The sequence below is a fragment of the Argentina anserina genome, chromosome 6 (assembly GCF_933775445.1).
Source record: "Argentina anserina chromosome 6, drPotAnse1.1, whole genome shotgun sequence".
In the NCBI taxonomy this organism is placed as follows: domain Eukaryota; kingdom Viridiplantae; phylum Streptophyta; class Magnoliopsida; order Rosales; family Rosaceae; genus Argentina; species Argentina anserina.
This window is the reverse complement of record NC_065877.1, coordinates 33,750,128-33,771,332: the sequence shown is the minus strand read 5'-3', so window position 1 is coordinate 33,771,332 and position 21,205 is coordinate 33,750,128. Positions and strand designations below refer to the sequence as shown.

The following is a 21,205-nucleotide window of genomic DNA, read 5'->3' as shown; positions in this document are numbered from 1 at the left end:
AACAATAATTTTGGTTTTAAGCGAGAGACACACGCCATAGATAGTTCATAATAATTAACACAGTACTCAACAAAAAATCCATTTCCGACCACCGGACTCTCCTGTCAGCCGCCGGTGGATGTCCACTCCCCGAAAGAGAAAACTCATGACTCATGACTCATGACTCATAACACCACGACAACATTTATTTTTTTTCCACTCAAAAGAAAAAGCCCAAAAGAAAAGAATCACCTTTAATTAGCTTGGTTAAAAAGAAACCCCATCAAGCAACTTAAGCACCAACCCAAAATCTTGTCATTTACCTCCCTCCCACCGCCTTTAAACATTTTTTTATCAACTCTCTGTAATTTCCACCTCACTGAAAGACTACTACTAATATTTCACACCTTCCTCTTTCTCTATTCGTCATCACTATTTCACTTTCACACCCAGCGCGATCGTCTCATGGCCGAGGCCTTGGCCAAGCTCGCCGACTCTCTCTACTCCCCCGACTCCAAGCCCATCGCCGCCACTGATCTCCTTCTCCGCCTCCGCTCCGACCCCGACTCCATCTCACCGGGCCTCCACTGCCTTCTCCTCATCCTCAAACGCGCCGTCCAGCCCGCCGCTGACGGCAAGCTAGGGCTTCAATCATGGACCGATTCGCAAATTCAAGCTCTCTACTCCCTCGCCTACGCCGTCGTCTCCTCCTCCCGATCTCTTTCAGGTCCATTTCCTTCTCCTTGTTCGCTTCGCCTCGTCTTTGCTTTTGGATTCTCGTGCTTTCTTTTACTGTTTTCGGATTCGGAAAGCTTATGATTTAGTGTTAAAGAAGTAGAAAATCGATTGTGATTTTTTCTCTCTCTGTTTTTGTTAACGATTCTAGCTCTTCTTGCTGTTTGGGTTATATATGTGCTTAATTTTTTATTTTTTATTTGAAAAATTTGCATATATAGTGGAGCAAGCGGAAGCGATAGTTGTGGCCACTGTGCAAATGTGTATAGAATTTGCTGTGTGTTATCTGGAAAGATCAGAACTCGGCGGCGACGACATGACTATTCAGGTTTTTTTTCTTTTCATTTTTCATTTGCTTTAATTGTCCTTAAGCTCTGTTGCAATGACCTGTTTAGTTTGGAGTTTTAATTTGACATCAGCTTCATTGAGCATTTTAGAATCGTCGTAATGTGTTAATGCTAAGTTGTATGTGTGGCTTTATGGATGGTGTGAGGGATGTCATGACTTTTTGACCACCGGTGCCATGTTATGGCTGTGAAGTCCATAGACTGCGCTGTCTAGTGTTGGTGCATGCTAGAGTCTGTAACTGATTTGAGATGTTTGTTATATTATATATGTTCCCAAGGAAAAGGTAAAAATTATATTGAAGAAACAGATATTTGAATGAAGATATAGAATGAATGTCTTAAGTTGAGAAACATACTAGCTAAATACAACAGAAGAGTTACTACGAAAAAGAGTTCTGTGCATTTTGTTTTGACGCTCAACATGCATCAAGTTCTGTTTAGGGTTTACTCGCAAGTTGTCATGTCATTGTCGTTTGCTATGACATTTTCCTTTTCATTGTTTGCATGATGTCATATGTGATCAAGAACTAGCCTCTTCAGTTACTGTGAGCTCACCATAATACCCATTGCAAATTTTCTTTCTTCAATTTTTTTTCCAGCTAGGCAGAACTAATGGTACAATTAATTTCACTTATGGTGGAGGACGTGGAAATCAAACCTTTTGTACTCAATGTTTAGCTGCTGTCTGTATGCATGTTTCAAGAGAGGTTAAAAGTGGCCATACTTATTTATGTGTGTTTGTTTGGATTTGCAGAACAATATGGTGCAACTTTTGGAGATGTCACTGGTTGATGAAATGGATAAAGCACCTGAGGCAAGGAAGCCATTCCCTCTAGATAGCCTTGCAGACTTGTCAATATCTGTTACTGGTAGTTCTAGTGGTACCGAGTTTGATAATTATATTAAGTGTGGCCCTCAAGGTATATTTTTTCCTATTAAGACTTGATCTTCTAGTGCTGCTTCCGCATGGATTTCTTGGGACTTAAAATATACCTTTATGTTTATGAGCAGGTGTCAGTTGTTCTAGGGCAGAGAAACCGGTTGATCACCTTCTTATGTCTTTGGCTGCCGAGTGCGTACAGTCTGATAGGCAGACCACTGGATTTGGCGGGCCTACTTTGCACCAAGATTTGAACAAGTTGGTTTATCTATCCCAGCATTGGGCAGTTGCTCATGTTGGGTGTACTCAACGTTTGTTTTTGCTCTGCAAACAACTTATTGTACTCCCAGATGTGTTTGATGAGAATTTTTCTGGGGCAAGCGTCTGCAAGAGACTGTCCTTCACTTTGAGGATTATAAAGCTACTTGGAAGTCTTGCAAAGGACATCCCATACATTGAATTTGATGCCTCATTGGTGCAAGCAGTTGGCTCTCTTGCTGAAGCACTACCCAGGTTGTTTAGACCTGGATTTGAGTTCGTAAACAGCCATGTACCAGTTGAGGGTAGTTTTGAGAGTCTCAGTCTGTTGTTATTGGAAGACTTTATTGAACTTGTCCGGGTTACTTTCTGCAACAGCAGTGTATTTTTGAACGTTCAGGTCTGCTTGATAGCTTCAATAATGGACAACCTTGATTCTTCTCTATGGAGGTATAACAATTCCGTTACTAACTTGAAGCCTCCGCTAGTTTACTTTCCGCGGATTGTTATTTACATATTGTCACTCATCCATGACCTTAAGAGGCAGACTACCCGGGCTGTCAATTGGAAGGAGTTCGACACAGAACTTATGGTCAGTAATACCAGTGTCATCGATCCCCCTTCCTGCCTGGTTCGTTCTGAGAAAGTTCCTTTACTTCAGAGGTACACATTCGAACAACTTGTGAAGATAATCTTCCCTTCCTCAAATCAATGGCTGGACAATCTACTGCATGTTATTTTTTTCCTTCATTCTGAGGGAGTGAAACTAAGGCCAAACGTGGAGAGGACACATTCTAGTTGTGCAAAAACTACTTGCAGCTCTGAAGTGGAAAATGTTGTTTGCCATGAAGATGAAGCCCTTTTTGGAGATCTTTTCTCAGAGAGTGGCCGGGGTTCTACAGATGGATATGATCAGCCACCTGTTGCTGTTAATTCTAGCTCCAGCCAGAGTAATATGCCCATGGAAGCTGCAACAGAGATGCTTAGTTTTTTAAAAGTGTGCATCTTCTCTCCTGAATGGTACCCTTCTTTATTTGAGGATAGCTGCACGAAGCTTAGCGAAAGCCATATTGATATTTTTCTCCACTTACTCCAAGGTCAGGGATCTTCTGAGGAGAGGAGCCTTGAGTGCTATTCCATTTCACAAGAAGAGGGAAAAACTGGCCAGGTTCATGAACTTTGCTTCAACTTGTTGCAGGACCTTGTGACACGTCATGCTTTATCTGATTCACTGGAAGAGTACTTGGTTGGAAAAATCTTGAATGTTGAGAATGATATTTTTGCTTACAATAGTCGGACCCTTACCTTACTGGCTCACATCCTTTTCTGTAGGGTGGGTTTGGCTGGTAGCCGGTTGAGAGACCAAATTTTCCGGGGCTTTGTGGATTACCTCTTTCAGAAGACAAAAGACATTTCTTTTAAATGTTCCACCTTTAAAGAACTGCTCAAGGCCCTTCCATCGGTTTTTCACATTGAAATTCTTCTTATGGCATTTCACTTATCTTCTGAAGAGGAAAAAACATCTCATGCGAACTTAATATTCTCCACTCTCAGAGCAATTAGTACTCCAGCATTGGGTCTGAATAGTGCACATTTGTCTTGTTGGGCTCTACTGGTTTCAAGGTTGATTGTGGTGCTTCGTCATATGATATTCTATCCACAAACATTTCCTTCGACATTACTTGTCCATCTGCGCTCCAAGTTGAGGCATGCTCCATACTCAAGTACACCGCTTGGCATGAATAATCATTTGTCATCCTGGGTTTCAATTGTATGTAACAATGTAATGAGTGCATGGTTCGAAGAAGAGCCTGATATCAGTCCCTTGCTTCACCAATTGATTGATATATCTGCCCTTCCTGCTTCACTGTCCACAGAAGTTCTGCATATTGATAGCTTATGCTTGAGTTGGGATGACATTTGTTCAACCATGTCATCCATTATTGGGCTCTGGAAAGATAAAAAGGCTACAGTGGTGGAGGATCTTATTGTTGAAAGATACATGTTTGTACTTTGTTGGGATTTTCCAACCATGGGTACTGCAAAGCACAATCAGCTTCTATTTTTGAGTGATCCACATACTCTTGACATTTCTGACATGGAAAATTTCTTCTACTTCAGCCACTCCGTTCTAGGTAATCATGCTTCTGGTGCCGTGAATACCAACTTTTCTGAAGTTATAATTCATCTGCTTCAGCAGTTGGATGCTGAACAAATACCTGAGCGCATTGAGGGGTTAGGCTGGGGTTTTCTGAGAAATGCAATGTGGTTGTCTTTGGTGGTAGGCTTGCTTGATGTTGGCATCTGTAGATATGGAATGAAGAATACAGTTTCAGGAGTGGGTTCAAACTGGATGCTGAATATGTCTATGGACAATGAGTATATCACCGTTGCTGAAGGGATGGTTGCCTCCTTAGTGGATGCTGGTCAACTTTCATCACTGTTTAGGATAGTTTCTTCTTTGATGAATAAGTACCTACAAGTTTATCAAAGAGCTTTCATTGCTACTTTTAGCCAGAAGGATGCTAATGGATTCTCACCACTATTGCTTTTCAAACATTCTGGTTTTGACGTGTGCCTTCAGAATGAGCTTGAAAAGACTGGACCTGGTTGTTTTCGTCTGGAGTCTGTTCTTGATCTCTTGGTGAACTTTGATGCAATTATTGATAAACGAGCATCAGGAAGTTTGTGTAGGACTTGTTGGCAAACTATGTATCATGGTTTCCCTCTAAATCTCCACACTCCGAGTGGAATCCTTCTTTCTTGCATCCTTAACATAAGGCAGAACATTTCCATTCTGGTTGGTCTGCTGAAAGTAAAAGATATCGTAGGAAATGTCTGCTTAGAGAGTGATGTACTTCGTCAAATTCTTGATTCGATAGTGGCAATCAAATTTGACAGGATCTTTGAAAGTGTTCACGGGAAATGCGAAACTATTTATGGCAGCTTGACTGCGGGCCTGGTAGGGCCAGAGCATGTCAATTTGATTCTATTGGAGCACCTGGAGCGGTTTTTAAGGGATATTAATTCCAAAGATGTAACTGACAGCAGTATCCAAGAGTGCATAATCACCAAGGCTGTTGATACGATGGATAGCTTAAGGAAAGATCCTACCAAGGTTGATATCTTCAAACTTTATCTTGGTATGGATGGTGTTTCAGAGAAGGTGAAGGACCTTTTCAGTTCACAACGTGGTGATCTGCTGGTTCTTATTGACTCTCTACATAATTGTCACTCAGAAACAGTTAACGTAAAGGTTCTTGGGTATTTTGTTGATCTACTAAGTGGAGACCTCTGCCCTGACCTTAAACAGAAGGTGCAAAACAAGTTTCTCAGCATGGACTTGCTTCAACTCTCCAAATGGTTAACGGCAAGGCTTTTAGGCTGTGTTCTGGAAGCTTCAGATGGAGTTAATGGTGCAAAAGGAAGTCCCTCCTCTCTTAGGGAATCAACCATGAACTTTATTTTATCACTCGTATCCCCACCTTCTGATTTGCAATCAGTGGAACTCCAGAGTCATATTTTTGAAGCTGTGCTGGTTTCCCTTGATCCTGCCTTTTTGCAATTTGATATTCATGTTGCCAAAGCATTTTTCCAGTTTGTGGTTCAATTATCCAAAGGGGATAGTTCTCTGAAATTGCTTTTAAAGAGAACCATAATGCTGATGGAGAAGCTGACCAGCAATGATTCTTTGCTACCGGGCTTGAAGTTTCTTTTTGGGTTTTTGGAAAGTGTGTTAAGTGATTTTGGGTCTGATAGGAGTACCCCGGAAAGATCATTGGTAAAGTGTCTGTCTGGTGTTACTCATGGTGTGGGACCTACTGCTTCAAGGCAGGTAGGATCACAGAAGAACTCTGGGACATTGGTCCTTTCGACTAATCAAGAAGGCAGGTCAATGGCTCTTGAATGTGATGCAACCTCTTTAGATGAAGATGAGGATGATGGGACCTCTGACGGGGAGGTAGCGAGCCTGGATAAGGATGATGAAGAGGATACCAACAGTGATAGGTCTCTTGCTTCTAAAGTGTGCACATTTACATCTAGTGGAAGCAATTTCATGGAGCAGCACTGGTACTTCTGTTACACATGTGATCTGACCGTCTCAAAAGGCTGTTGCTCTGTGTGCGCAAAGGTTTGCCATCGTGGTCATCGTGTTGTTTATTCTCGCTCTAGCCGTTTCTTTTGTGATTGTGGAGCTGGAGGTGTTAGAGGAAGCAATTGCCAATGCTTAAAACCACGAAAATTCACTGGTGTTAGTGGTGGCCCAGTCCGTAGTGATAGTAATTTCCAGTCCTTTTTACCCTTCATGGAAGATGAAGAACAGCTACCAGAAAGTGATTCAGATCTTGATGAGGATAGTATAGATGTGGACAACTCTATCAGACTCTCTATCCCAAGAGAGCTTCAAGATGGGATCAGACCGTTGCTTGAAGAACTTGATGTGGAAGGAAAGGTGCTTGAGCTTTGCTCCTCAATGTTCCCTTATATAACCAGTAAAAGGGACTCCGTCTTGTCAAAAGATAACAAAATCATTCTTGGCAAAGACAAGGTGCTTTCTTTTGGGGTTGATCTTTTGCAATTGAAGAAGGCATACAAAAGTGGGTCCTTAGACCTGAAGATAAAAGCAGATTATTCAAATGCCAAGGAACTCAAATCACATTTAGCTAGTGGATCTCTTGTCAAATCCCTTCTTAGTGTCAGTATTCGAGGGCGACTTGCAGTGGGAGAAGGTGATAAAGTGGCAATTTTTGATGTTGGGCAGTTAATTGGACAAGCCACCATCGCCCCTGTGACAGCAGACAAGACCAATGTCAAACCCCTATCTAAGAATGTTGTGCGCTTTGAAATTGTGCGTCTTACATTCAACCCAGTGGTGGAGAATTATCTTGCAGTTGCAGGTTATGAAGACTGCCAGGTCCTCACCTTGAATCCTCGTGGTGAAGTGACTGATCGTCTTGCCATTGAACTGGCATTGCAAGGTGCATATATAAGAAGGGTAGAGTGGGTTCCAGGTTCTCAGGTTCAATTACTGGTGGTTACCAACAAGTTTGTCAAAATATATGATCTATCTCAGGATAACATCAGTCCCATGCACTACTTTACGCTGCCAGATGATAAGATTGTGGATGCAACCCTTCTTGTGGCCTCTCATGGAAGGACGTTTCTGATTGTTCTTTCAGAACATGGAAGGTTGTTAAAGCTAGAGTTATCAGTGGAAGGTATTGTTGGGGCTACACCTTTGAAGGAAGTAATCCAGATACAGGATAGAGAGAGTGATGCGAAGGGCTCATCTTTGTACTATTCGTCAGCGTTCAAGTTACTTTTCCTATCCTATCAGGATGGGACCTCTTTGGTTGGACGGCTTAGCTCAGATGCGACTTCTTTGACTGAAGTATCCACTATATATGAGGACCAAGATGGTAAACTGCGGTCTGCTGGACTTCATCGTTGGAAAGAATTGCTGGCTGGCAGTGGGCTCTTTGTTTGCTTCTCTACTTTAAAATTAAACTCTGCAATTGCTGTATCAATGGGAGCAGATGATTTATCAGCACAGAACCTGCGACACGCAGTGGGCTCGACCTCACCTTTAGTGGGAGTAACTGCGTATAAGCCATTATCTAAAGATAAGATCCACTGTCTTGTCTTACATGATGATGGTAGCCTTCAAATATACTCGCATGTTCCAGTGGGAGTTGACGCTGGTGCTGGTGCAACAGCAGAGAAAGTAAAGAAATTGGGTTCTGGAATCCTCAGCAATAAGGCTTATGCTGGTGTTAACCCTGAATTCCCCCTTGATTTTTTTGAGAAAACATTGTGCATTACATCAGATGTGAAACTGGGTGGTGATGCTGTCAGAAATGGTGATTCTGAAGGAGCTAAGCAGAGCTTGGCATCTGAGGATGGCTTTCTGGAGAGTCCAAATCCTGCAGGCTTTAAGGTAACATGTTCAAAGTATCTGGCCGTTTGATGTGCATGCCATGCTTCAGAGTCGAGTGGTTGATTGAGGCATGATAATATATAGTATGTCATTTGGTTATTAAATTGCAACTACAGAGAACCAAATTATCATCTTTCAAAAGCATGTATATGAGTCTCATTTGACGAGTTTTCATTATCTCTCACCATCATGATGGAGGTTATGCAGTAATACGTTGGAGGTTTTGTTTAAAAAAATGGTGATTGTATGGAGTCAATGTGTGTTCTAAGTAAATAAGCTCATGGTTGTCAATTTTTCATGGGGTTGTTCATGTTATTGGTCGTGTTTTTTGGACTTCTCTCAGATGGACCTCCTTGTCCCTCTGCTCTTTTTATCCATCTAATCTGTATTTAATTTATGAGAGGTTTGATGCTTTATTGAGAATAAGTTTAATTAGTAGCATAATAACTTTTGTTTTCTCTGATTTCTTCTTTTGCGTGCTGTCAAGATTTTTCTGTAGTTTTTGTAGTAGTGATTGTTGCATCCAGATCTATATATCTTGATTTCTTTTGGCTTACATTTTAAGGTTTTAACATCAATTGTATTTGTCCTCAGATATCTGTCTTCAACTCAAATCCCGATATCATCATGGTTGGGTTCCGTGTGCATGTTGGTAATACATCAGCAAGTCACATACCTTCTGATATCACTATATTCCATAGGGTGATTAAACTAGATGAAGGTATGCGGTCTTGGTATGATATTCCATTTACAGTTGCTGAGTCGCTCCTTGCTGATGAAGAATTTACAATCTGTGTTGGACCATCCTTCAATGGATCAGCTCTACCTAGAATTGACTGCCTTGAAGTGTATGGTAGAGCTAAAGATGAATTTGGTTGGAAAGAAAAAATGGATGCTGTACTGGATATGGAAGCACGTGTGCTTGGTTGTAATTCCTTGCTTGCAGGATCTGGGAAAAAACGCCGGTCGATGCAGTCTGCTCCTATACAGGAGCAGGTTATAGCTGATGGCCTTAAGCTTCTGTCCAAAATCTATTCATTGTGCCGATCTCATGGATGCTCAAGAGTTGAAGAAGTTAATCTAGAGTTGAGCAAACTAAGGTGCAAGCAGTTATTAGAAAACATATTTGAAAGTGATCGAGAGCCCTTGCTGCAGGCAGCTGCTTCTCGTGTTTTGCAGGCTGTGTACCCCAAAAAAGACTTGTACTACAATGTAATATTCTAATTTCAATGTTTAATTGTTTATGAGTTCATTGGAAATTAGGCTTCTGTTCTTGAGGATTCTCCAAACTAAATGAACATGATTGTTATCGATCAGTGATTGACATCTATTTCTGTAGGTCAAGGATGCCATGCGGCTGTCTGGAGTGGTGAAATCGACATCTGTACTCTCTTCCAGGCTTGGGGTTGGTGGTACTGCAGGAACTTGGATAGTCGAAGAGTTCACAGCCCAGATGCGTGCTGTATCTAAAATTGCACTTCACCGTCACTCTAACCTGGCTACTTTCTTAGAGATGAATGGTAGGTTTTACCTTATCTAAAGTAACATTCATTTTTATGAGTTCATTCTCTTTCTGTTTACCATTTTGCTTTGTCATCGGTTTTTGCGCTCCTTCTGCATGTTTTATTTGTCTGATATTCAAGAAGCTCTGTTTCCATCTCTTATATAGGTTCTGAAGTTGTTGATGGGCTCATTCAAGTTCTGTGGGGAATTTTGGACTTAGAGCAGCTTGACACACAAACAATGAACAACATTGTCATATCTTCCGTAGAGCTCATTTATTGTTATGCTGAATGCTTGGCTTTACAAAAGGATACAGGGTTGCACTCTGTTGGACCTGCTGTTTTATTATTCAAAAAGCTTCTCTTTTCTCCCAATGAGGCTGTCCAGACATCAACCAGGTAATCATTAGTGTGCACTTTATCTTGTTTTTTGTTTTGGTGTTCATTGTATTTCCAGATATTCACATGTAATGCCCTCTCCTTTTCAGCCTGGCTATATCTTCAAGGTTGCTTCAGGTTCCCTTTCCCAAACAAACAATGTTGGTAACAGATGATGCTGCAGAAATTGCAGTTTCTGCTCCTGTGCATGCTGATACGACTGGTGGAAATTCCCAAGTTATGATTGAAGAAGATTCAATTACTTCTTCTGTTCAATATTGTTGTGATGGTTGCACCACTGTTCCCATACTTAGACGGCGATGGCATTGTACTGTTTGTCCAGATTTCGATCTGTGTGAGGCATGCTATGAAGTACTGGATGCAGACCGTCTTCCTCCACCACACTCTAGAGATCATCCTATGACAGCAATACCCATAGAAGTGGAATCATTAGGAGGAGATGGCAATGAGTTCCACTTCACACCAGATGATGCAAGTGATCCAACAATCTTGCCAATTACTGCAGATTCCAGGACCCAGAGTTCTACTCCATCAATTCATGTCCTCGAACCCAGTGAGTCTGGGGAGTTTTCTGCCTCAGTCAATGACCCAGTATCAATTTCTGCTTCAAAACGAGCTTTGAATTCCCTAATCCTGTCTGAACTTCTAGAACAGTTGAAAGGATGGATGCAATCAACCTCAGGGGTACGGGCAATTCCTGTTATGCAGCTCTTCTACAGATTATCATCTGCTGTTGGCGGACCTTTTATGGACATCTCAAAGCCTGAGAACTTAGATTTAGAGAAACTAATTAGATGGTTTCTGGATGAGCTCAATCTCAACCAACCATTTTCAGGCAAATCCCGCTCTTCTTTTGGGGAAGTTGCAATTCTTATATTCATGTTCTTCACTTTGATGCTAAGAAACTGGCACCAGCCAGGCAGCGATAGTTCCGTGCCAAAACTCAGTGGGACAACTGATGTGCATGATAAAAGTGTCATCCAAATTTCGCCTGCCACCTCAGCTGCTGGTTCATCTTTTGTGGATGATCAAGAAAAAAACGACTTTGCGTCTCAGCTGCTTCGTGCTTGCAGTTCTCTTAGGCAACAATCTGTTGTCAACTACTTGATGGACATACTTCACCAGCTAGTGCATGTTTTCAAGTCTCCTTCTGCAAGTTATGAAGCTGCAGGACCTGGTTCTGGCTGTGGAGCTTTGTTAACAGTTCGAAGAGATCTAGCTGCCGGTAATTTTTCCCCTTTCTTTTCAGACTCATATGCAAAAGCGCATCGGGCAGATATTTTTGCGGACTACCATAGGTTGCTATTGGAAAACACTTTCCGGCTGGTATACACTTTGGTTAGACCAGAAAAGCAAGACAAGACTGGGGAGAAGGAGAAAGTTTCAAAAGTTTGTACTGGTAAAGATCTGAAGCTAGATGGATATCAAGATGTTCTCTGCAGTTATATCAACAATCCTCACACAACATTTGTAAGGAGATACGCAAGGAGGCTTTTCCTCCACCTCTGTGGAAGCAAGACTCACTATTATAGTGTTCGAGACTCTTGGCAATTCTCAAGTGAGATGAAAAAGCTTTTCAAACATGTAAACAAGACTGGTGGGTTTCAAAATCCTTTGTCCTATGAAAGAAGTGTTAAGATTGTTAAGTGCCTTTCTACTATGGCTGAAGTAGCTGCAGCTCGGCCTCGAAACTGGCAGAGGTACTGTTTGAGGCATTCTGATTTTTTACCATTTTTGATTAATGGTGTGTTCTACCTTGGAGAAGAGTCTGTCGTGCAGATTTTGAAGCTGTTAAATTTGTCATTTTATACTGGAAAGGATATTGGTCATTCATCACAGAAAAATGAAGCTGTGGATTCAGGTCCTACTTCAAACAAATCAGTGACACAATCTCAGGATCCGAAGAAGAAGAAAAAAAGCGAAGAGGGAGCTGAATCTAGTACTGAGAAGTCCTATGTGGATATGGAGTCAGTGATAGATATCTTTAGTGACAAGGATGGAGATGTCTTGAAGCAATTCATTGATTGCTTTTTGCTGGAATGGAATTCTAGCTCCGTGCGTGTTGAGGCCAAGGGTGTTCTATATGGTGTCTGGCATCATGCAAAACATTCATTCAAGGAAGCTATGCTGGTGGCTCTCTTGCAGAAGGTCAAATTCTTGCCGATGTATGGCCAAAATATAGTTGAGTATACTGAGCTGGTCACGTGGTTTCTAGGTAAAGTTCCAGATAGTAGCTCAAAGCAAAACAGCAGTGAACTTGTGGATCGATGCTTGACCTCTGATGTCATTAGATGCATCTTTGAGACACTTCATTCACAAAATGAGCTTTTAGCCAACCATCCAAATTCCCGCATTTACAACACTCTAAGTGGATTAGTTGAATTCGATGGTTATTATCTTGAGAGTGAGCCTTGCGTTGCGTGCAGCTCTCCAGAAGTGCCATATAGCAGGATGAAACTAGAAAGTCTGAAGTCTGAAACGAAATTCACTGACAACCGCATCATAGTGAAATGCACAGGAAGTTACACCATTCAAACAGTGACCATGAATGTTCATGATGCGCGGAAGTCTAAATCAGTGAAGGTTCTGAATCTGTATTACAATAATAGACCTGTGGCTGACTTGTCAGAATTGAAGAATAATTGGTCTTTGTGGAAACGTGCCAAGAGTTGTCATCTTGCTTTTAATCAAACGGAACTGAAAGTGGACTTCCCTATTCCAATAACAGCATGCAACTTCATGATTGAGCTGGATTCCTTTTATGAAAATCTTCAGGCTTTGTCTCTTGAACCATTGCAATGCCCACGTTGCAGTCGACCTGTGACTGATAAGCATGGTATATGTGGCAATTGCCATGAGAATGCATATCAATGCAGGCAATGCCGGAACATCAATTATGAGAATCTGGATTCCTTCCTGTGCAATGAGTGTGGGTACAGCAAATATGGTCGATTTGAATTCAACTTCATGGCAAAGCCAAGTTTTGCTTTTGACGATATGGAGAATGACGAAGATATGAAGAGAGGGCTAGCTGCTATAGAAACTGAATCCGAAAATGCTCATAGGAGATATCAGCAACTTTTAGGGTTCAAGAAGCCGCTCCTTAAGATTGTATCAAGTGTTGGTGAGAATGAAATAGACTCGCAACAGAAGGATTCTGTGCAGCAAATGATGGTTTCCTTACCTGGGCCTGCATGTAAGATTAATCGTAAGATAGCTCTTCTTGGTGTCTTATATGGGGAAAAATGCAAAGCAGCTTTTGATTCGGTCAGCAAAAGTGTTCAAACACTGCAAGGGTTGCGTCGGGTGTTGATGAATTATTTGCACCAAAAACACACCGATAATGGTGTTGCTGCTTCAAGATTTGTGGTTTCTAGGTCTCCGAATAATTGTTATGGCTGTGCTATTACATTTGTGACACAGTGTCTTGAGATATTACAGGTTCTGTCAAAGCATGCAAATTCCAAGAGACAACTTGTTAGTGCTGGCATCTTAACTGAACTGTTTGAAAACAATATTCATCAAGGTCCTAAAACAGCTCGTGTCCAAGCTAGGGCAGTTCTTTGTGCATTTTCTGAGAGTGATTTGAATGCAGTGACCGAGTTGAACAGCTTAATACAGAAAAAGGTGATGTACTGCCTTGAACATCATCGCTCTATGGACATTGCTTTAGCCACCCGTGAAGAGTTGTCATTGCTGTCAGAAGTATGTTCCCTAGCTGATGAATTTTGGGAGTCGAGGTTGCGTGTTGTTTTTCAGCTTTTATTTTCTTCCATCAAATTGGGAGCTAAGCATCCTGCGATTTCTGAGCATGTTATTCTTCCTTGTCTGAGGATTATATCTCAGGCATGTACACCTCCTAAACCCGATGTACCAGATAAAGAGCCTAGCACAGGAAAAGCTTCCACTGGTTTGCAAATCAAGGATGAAAGCAACTCTAATATTTCTGGATCTATGGGTGGACTTGGCAGTGGGAGTAAGCCTACATCAGAATCATTGGACACAAACTGGGATTCATCTCAAAAGACTCAGGATATTCAATTGTTAAGTTATTCAGAGTGGAAGAAGGGAGCGTCATATCTCGATTTTGTTAGAAGGCAGTACAAAGTGTCCCAGGCTGTTAAAGGAGGAAACCAGAGGCCTCGACCTCAAAGGCAAGATTTCTTGGCTCTGAAATATGCACTCAGGTGGAAGAGGCGTGCTAGCAAGACAACTAAGAATGAATTACCGGCATTTGAGCTGGGCTCATGGGTCACAGAACTAGTTCTTAGTGCTTGTTCTCAATCTATAAGGTCTGAGATGTGCATGTTGATCAGTCTTCTGTGTGCCCAAAGCACATCTAGGCGATTTCGGTTATTAAACTTGCTAGTGTCTTTGCTACCAGCAACACTTTCTGCTGGTGAAAGCGCTGCTGAATATTTTGAGTCACTGTTCAAGATGATAGAGTCAGAAGATGCCCGCCTATTCTTGACAGTACGGGGATGTCTACGTACAATTTGTAAACTAATCACTCAAGAAGTGGGCAATGTTGAGTCTCTAGAAAGGAGCTTGCACATTGACATCTCACAAGGATTCATCCTTCATAAGCTTATAGAGATGCTTGGCAAATTCTTGGAGGTACCAAATATTAGATCCAGGTATGACTGCCTTCTTGACTACTTTCCATTTAGAGCATACCTAGAGACTATTCTCGTTATCATGCTTAATAAGTTTTGATGACAGATTCATGCGAGACAATCTACTCTCAGAAATTCTTGAGGCGCTTATTGTTATTCGCGGCTTAGTAGTGCAGAAGACAAAGCTGATTGGTGATTGCAATCGTCTTCTAAAAGATCTATTAGATAGTCTCCTGCTTGAAAGCAGTGAAAATAAGCGGCAGTTCATTCGGGCATGTATTTTTGGTCTGCAAAACCATGGAGAGGAGAGTAAAGGCCGAACTTGTCTGGTATGGATGAATAAATTTGACATTATGAATGTTTCATGGTTTTACAAGGGCTCTGTTTGTTAATGGTTATAAATGGTTTTGGGATTTAGTTTCAATTAAGGTGGAATGAGGATGACGTTGTGGGGTAGAACTAATTTCATTATATGTGCAGTTTATCCTGGAGCAGCTCTGCAATCTGATCTGCCCATCAAAACCAGAGCCAGTGTACCTGCTGGTTCTAAACAAGGCACATACACAAGAAGAATTCATCAGGGGATCTATGACAAAGAATCCCTACTCTAGTTCTGAGATCGGTCCATTGATGCGTGATGTGAAGAATAAAATTTGTCATCAGTTGGATTTGTTGGGACTTCTTGAAGATGACTATGGAATGGAATTGTTAGTTGCTGGGAATATTATCTCTCTCGATTTAACTGTAGCTCTTGTGTACGAGCAAGTCTGGATGAAGTCCAATCAATCTTCAAATGCAATGGCTAATTCTACATTATTGACTCCTAATGCTGTTTCATCAGCTAGAGATTCTCCACCTATGACAGTGACATATCGGCTTCAGGTTAGTTATAACTGGTTTTTTCCCATGTGTTATATTTAAATCCACACATGACCGGAAGTAACATCAAAAGATAAAGTGTGTAACATCAAAAGATAAGCACTTTATTCCTCATTCCCACCAATGAAATCTATATAGTTATATCCAGATCATTGGTTTCCGATTTCTTCATGCACATGCATCCCTTTACTTGACATTATGCATCAGTCTATTTAGTATGCGTCTTGTCTGCATATCCTTTAGATCCTATCTTGACATCTGGTTGATGTCACATATATTTTAGGGATTAGATGGTGAAGCCACTGAGCCCATGATTAAAGAATTGGAAGAAGATAGAGAGGAGTCGCAAGATCCAGAGGTTGAGTTTGCCATTGCAGGTGCCGTTCGTGAATATGGTGGCTTAGAAATTATATTGAGCATGATCCAGGTATGTTGCATATTTTAAATTTCCAGCTATCTCTTGATTCAATCCATCTATTTATACATTTTGTTTCTTTATTTTTGTGAATAAAGTATGTACCTGGAGGTTGCCGCAATTCATTGCTAAGAATTTGGGATTTTCTTTATAGCTCATTCCTCAAAGCATGTGGATTCCTTTTTTTTTTTTTGGAATTTTTGTATGAAGATTCCTTCTTTATGGAGAAGAAGTCGAAGCCACCTCTTTATTATCCTTCCTTGTCCATTCCTTTTTTGTTTTCTTTGCAAGCGAGTCCTTTGCCAATCAATTATTGAAATATCTGACTGTTCTTAATGTACAGCGTATGCAGGAGAACTTCAAGTCCAACCAAGAGCAGTTGGTAGCTGTTCTGAATCTTTTGATGCATTGTTGCAAAATAAGAGAGAATAGACGGGCCTTACTGAGGTTAGGAGCTTTGGGTCTACTTCTTGAAACTGCGAGACATGCCTTCTCTGTTGATGCCATGGAACCAGCTGAAGGCATACTTCTGATTGTTGAGAGTCTGGCACTGGAAGCTAACGAAAGTGACAACATTAGTATCACGCAGAGTGCTCTTACTGTGACTAGCGAAGAGACAGGTGAACAGGCCAAGAAAATAGTCCTCATGTTTCTGGAGAGATTATCTCATCCTTCAGGCCTTAAAAAATCTAACAAACAGCAGAGGAACACTGAGATGGTTGCTAGAATCTTGCCCTACTTGACATACGGTGAACCTGCAGCAATGGAAGCACTTATCCAACACTTCAGCCCTCCTTTGCAAGATTGGAGAGAATATGATCGGCTGCAGGAAGCTCATCAAGAGAGCCCGAAAGATGACGACATTGCTCAGCAAGCTGCCAAGCAAAGGTTCACCTTGGAAAATTTTGTGAGGGTTTCAGAGTCTCTTAAAACAAGTTCCTGTGGAGAGAGACTGAAAGACATTATTCTTGAGAGGGGTATCACTGGTGTTGCAGTTAGACATCTAAGAGATAGTTTTTCAGTTGCTGGGCAAGCAGGCTTTAAATCAAGTTCAGAATGGGTAATGGGCTTAAAACTGCCATCTGTCCCACTGATACTGTCTATGCTAGGGGGCTTATCGACAGGACATTTGGCTACTCAAAAGTGTATTGATGAGGGAGGTATATTACCTTTGCTTCATGCTTTGGAAGGTGTCTCTGGGGAAAATGAGATCGGAGCAAGGGCTGAAAACTTGTTGGACACACTTGCAAATAAGGAGGGAAAAGGAGATGGTTATTTGGAGGAGAAAATTCGGAGATTGAGACACGCCACAAGGGATGAGATGAGGCGCAGAGCTTTAAGAAAGAGAGAGGAATTGCTTCAGGTTAGTAGTCATTTGTTTTTCTTTCCTGTATAGTTCATGTTTGATTGGAGTTTTTATTTTGGTCAAAATGTTTGTTTGGAGTTGAGCATATGCATCTGTGTTGAAAAATAGAGATTTCTTCATGTGCTATTTTTATTGCGAATGTAAACTTTGACTTTTTAGTGTCAGAGTGAGAGCAACTTAATGTTATTGTAAAAAGATGGTGTAAGCTAGTCAGGAGGTTCTTTAAGTTAGTATGGATATAGCAATCATTCTTAATTGAACCTAATATGTTATTGCTGATTTGGTATTGGAAATATGGCATAATTGCTGTAATTTTTTTCATCAACTCAGGGACTTGGAATGCGACAAGAGCTAGCATCAGATGGTGGCGAGCGCATTGTTGTTGCTCGGCCACTTCTTGAGGGTTTGGAAGATGTGGAGGAGGAGGAGGAGGATGGGTTGGCATGCATGGTTTGCCGAGAGGGTTACAGTTTAAGGCCTACAGACTTGCTTGGAGTTTACTCTTATAGCAAGCGAGTGAATTTAGGTGCAGGGACTTCTGGAAGTGCTCGTGGGGAGTGTGTCTATACATCTGTTAGTTATTTCAATATTATCCATTTCCAGTGCCATCAGGAGGCCAAGAGAGCAGATGCCGCACTGAAGAATCCAAAGAAAGAATGGGAAGGAGCGACTCTCAGAAACAATGAATCTCTTTGCAATTCCTTGTTCCCTGTGAGAGGTCCATCTGTTCCTTTACCACAGTATAGTCGTTATGTAGACCATTACTGGGACAACCTCAATGCTCTTGGACGTGCTGATGGAAGCCGTCTTCGGCTGTTGACTTATGACATTGTTCTGGTATGTTGCTTTTCATTTGTTTTATTGTCTTAGGAACCTCCACTAAATGATATATTGCATCCTATGTCTGGACCTAATATATATAAATCTTTTTGTTTTCCAGATGTTAGCTCGATTTGCTACTGGGGCATCTTTTAGTGCAGAAAGCAGAGGTGGTGGAAGGGAAAGTAACTCCAGATTCCTCCCTTTCATGATCCAAATGGCTTGCCACCTACTCGATCAGGGAAGCTCATCTCAGCGTCAAACAATGGCAAAGTCTGTGTCAACATATTTGACATCATCTGCTTTAGATAGACCTTCCACTCCTGGAACACAGCCTTCTATGGGATCCGAAGAAACTGTCCAATTCATGATGGTGAACTCGCTTCTCTCAGAATCACATGAAGCCTGGCTGCAACACCGACGTGCCTTCTTGCAGCGTGGAATTTACCATGCATACATGCAGCATACTCATGGTCGTTCAGCAGGTCGGACCACGTCCGGTTCCTCACCAATAGCCAGGGTAGAGTCTGGAAATACCAGCCCAAGTCCTAGTGGAGAAATTGGGGCGGCTGATGATCTTTTGAATGTGGTTCGGCCAATGCTTGTCTACACTGGCCTGATTGAGCAGCTGCAACATTTCTTCAAGGTCAACAAACCCGCAGCCAATGTGTCATTGTCAGCCAGAAAAGAAGCTAGCTCTTCTACTACAGTATCTCAAGGGGAAGATGATTCTGGAAGCTTGGAAGGTTGGGAAGTAGTGATGAAAGAGAGGCTTCTGAATGTGAGTGAGATGGTAGAGTTCTCAAAGGAGTTGCTGTCATGGCTCGACGAGATGAGTTCAGCAAGTGATCTGCAGGAGGCTTTCGACATAATTGGTGTATTGGCGGATGTGCTGTCGGGTGGCATTACACAATGCGAGGACTTCGTGCGAGCTGCAATCAATGCAGGGAGAGGCTGAGAATTAGATGAAGTACTACTGAGTGAGCTGCGTGTGTTGTAATCGTAGCGGGACGATAATGGGCCTGTGCCATTGGTGTTATACTGTTATATTTGTGTTCCATACATACATACCCCATGAAATAAGAGGGTTGAGACTTGAGACCGAGTCTGTTGTGTACTCGTAGCACATATGGCTCCTTGGTAATGAAAATCATTTTTCTCCCTAAATTCAAATGTTTCAGTCCATCGCTTTCGCCAGTTTTTATCCTTGCACTATGAGATTTTGGGAAATTACTTGACACTGCAAACAACTAGGTAATAAAAGTTTCTTCACAAGAAATTGTTAATGATGACAAACGCCTACTAGCAAAACAACTACGTATTATTTGGCAGTGGTGAAGTGTTAAGGATTTCCATTTCCGACTAGACTGCTTTTCAATATGTTATTCACCATCCTTCCTCTGTTGTCTCCGCCTTCCCTTGTTATCTGTACGTACCAAATGCAGATCATATCAACTAACAACGACAACACTGAATAATGTAGTCTGATTAAAACCAAGAAAACAAAAATGCATATGAATCTAGTGGGTAAACCGCGATTGTTATGAACAGCGAGTAAACCAACTTAAGATGAACGTTACCGATTCGGCCAATAGTCTGGCTTCTCTGACTGGTACAAACAACTGTAAAACTTTCTCTTCTTGAGCAGGAAATTCAGGTAATCTTTTTCCTGGACATTTACCAAACTATCAGAATTCTAAACACTCACCTTCTGTGTGTCACAACAGAAACATGTATGGAAAGTGTAGCCTACCAATAAGGTTTTCTATGAACATATACCACTCCAACTCATACTGATTTACTAGAGAGATTACAACGCCACGAGCAGTTCGTCCTAATCGATGGTTATACCACTGCATGTCGAGGCATAAAGGGCAACGATTCAACAGAAATTTATCAACCATATAAAGCAGGAAAAAAAAAAGGATCAGTGGCCTCTACTATCTAACATTCTAACCTGAGGATGTAAGGGGATGTAATAATTGATGATAATATCCACTGATGGGATATCCAAATTGTTAGTACTTATATCCGTGCAAATAAGTACATTGCACTTTCCGGCCTTGAATATACTCGAGGCAAGACGCCTTTGCGACTGGGACAAAGATAGAACAAGCCAGGTTAGATGAGCTCCAGTACACAAACTAAAAAATTAACCACAAACTAACTATCAGTTAACTAAATGTAGTGTATACACCTCCATCGTTTGTCCAGTAAGTGGGATGGCCCTTAAGCCAAGATATTGAAGCATTAAAGCCAAACTGCATACTTCAGCTACTGAACTGGCAAAAACAAGACTGGCGCTTATCAGTAAGAATATAAACCAGATAGCAATCCTGTATGCACAAAGCTCCTTGTCAGTATATTATACCAAATCGAAAAGGAAAAATAGTAATGGTCTGGGTACTAGTAAACATATATACGGAATGACTTGTCAGATTATATATACATGTTACTTGTACTGCAGGCTATACTGTCAATTGTTTAAAACATGCATTCTGTCAATCTGTCACTAGGCTGCATGGAATCGGAAGCGGGGACGTAGAAGCGAAGCGTTTTTTTTCAAAATTTCTTGGAAGTGCGGACGTTTCGGAAGCGCGGAATAAAATAATATATAATTAAAGATATTAACCTGTATATATAATATTACAAAAACAAAAAAATAGCATATGTTATGCTTACCATCAAGTAGTGATCAAACCCATACCAACTCAATTTGGACTAATCCTATATAAAAAAAAACTCAACTTGGACTTCATGAATGGTGTATCAATTGGAAGTTTCGACATCCCCGAAAGGCTTTCTGCATGAGGATTGAATCCAGTTCACTTGCATATAATTAGTATTACAGTGCAGTTTGAGAACTCACAATCAGGTTTTATGGTAGTGAAATAGGTGAAGCAATGAAAAGCACAAGTAGAAGTAGCTTAAGCACACTTTCATGCTTAAACCACCTATCAACTAAATCCCAACCTACACAAAATGCATGCTTAAGCAATTCGATTACAAGCCTCCTGTGGAGTCATCCACCTTCCCCATTTTCCAGGCTCTTTCATGTTTAATAACAGGTAA

The 21,205-nt window shown here is 41.3% G+C and overlaps 1 protein-coding gene across 1 annotated transcript; it reads left to right on the top strand.

The window, feature by feature from the left end:
* The first annotated feature begins 414 nt into the window (after positions 1-414).
* LOC126800481 (auxin transport protein BIG) lies at positions 415-19,300 on the top strand. The gene is made up of 14 exons (XM_050527851.1): positions 415-706; positions 936-1,042; positions 1,816-1,981; positions 2,073-8,137; positions 8,732-9,349; positions 9,477-9,657; positions 9,807-10,038; positions 10,128-14,675; positions 14,761-14,983; positions 15,135-15,536; positions 15,817-15,960; positions 16,292-17,311; positions 17,645-18,151; positions 18,255-19,300. The coding sequence occupies exons 1-14, from the start codon at positions 445-447 to the stop codon at positions 19,089-19,091; spliced, it is 15,312 nt and encodes a 5,103-aa protein (XP_050383808.1). The 5' UTR covers positions 415-444; the 3' UTR covers positions 19,092-19,300.
* The last annotated feature ends 1,905 nt before the right edge of the window (positions 19,301-21,205 follow it).

Excerpts from the sequence above, each read along its gene's own strand:
- LOC126800481 (XM_050527851.1), top strand. The coding sequence starts at position 445 with ATGGCCGAGGCCTTGGCCAAGCTCGCCGACTCTCTCTACTCCCCCGAC. Across the intron at positions 707-935 it reads CTCCTCCCGATCTCTTTCAG|TGGAGCAAGCGGAAGCGATA; the intron begins GTCCATTTCCTT and ends TTGCATATATAG. Across the intron at positions 9,350-9,476 it reads AAAAAGACTTGTACTACAAT|GTCAAGGATGCCATGCGGCT; the intron begins GTAATATTCTAA and ends CTATTTCTGTAG.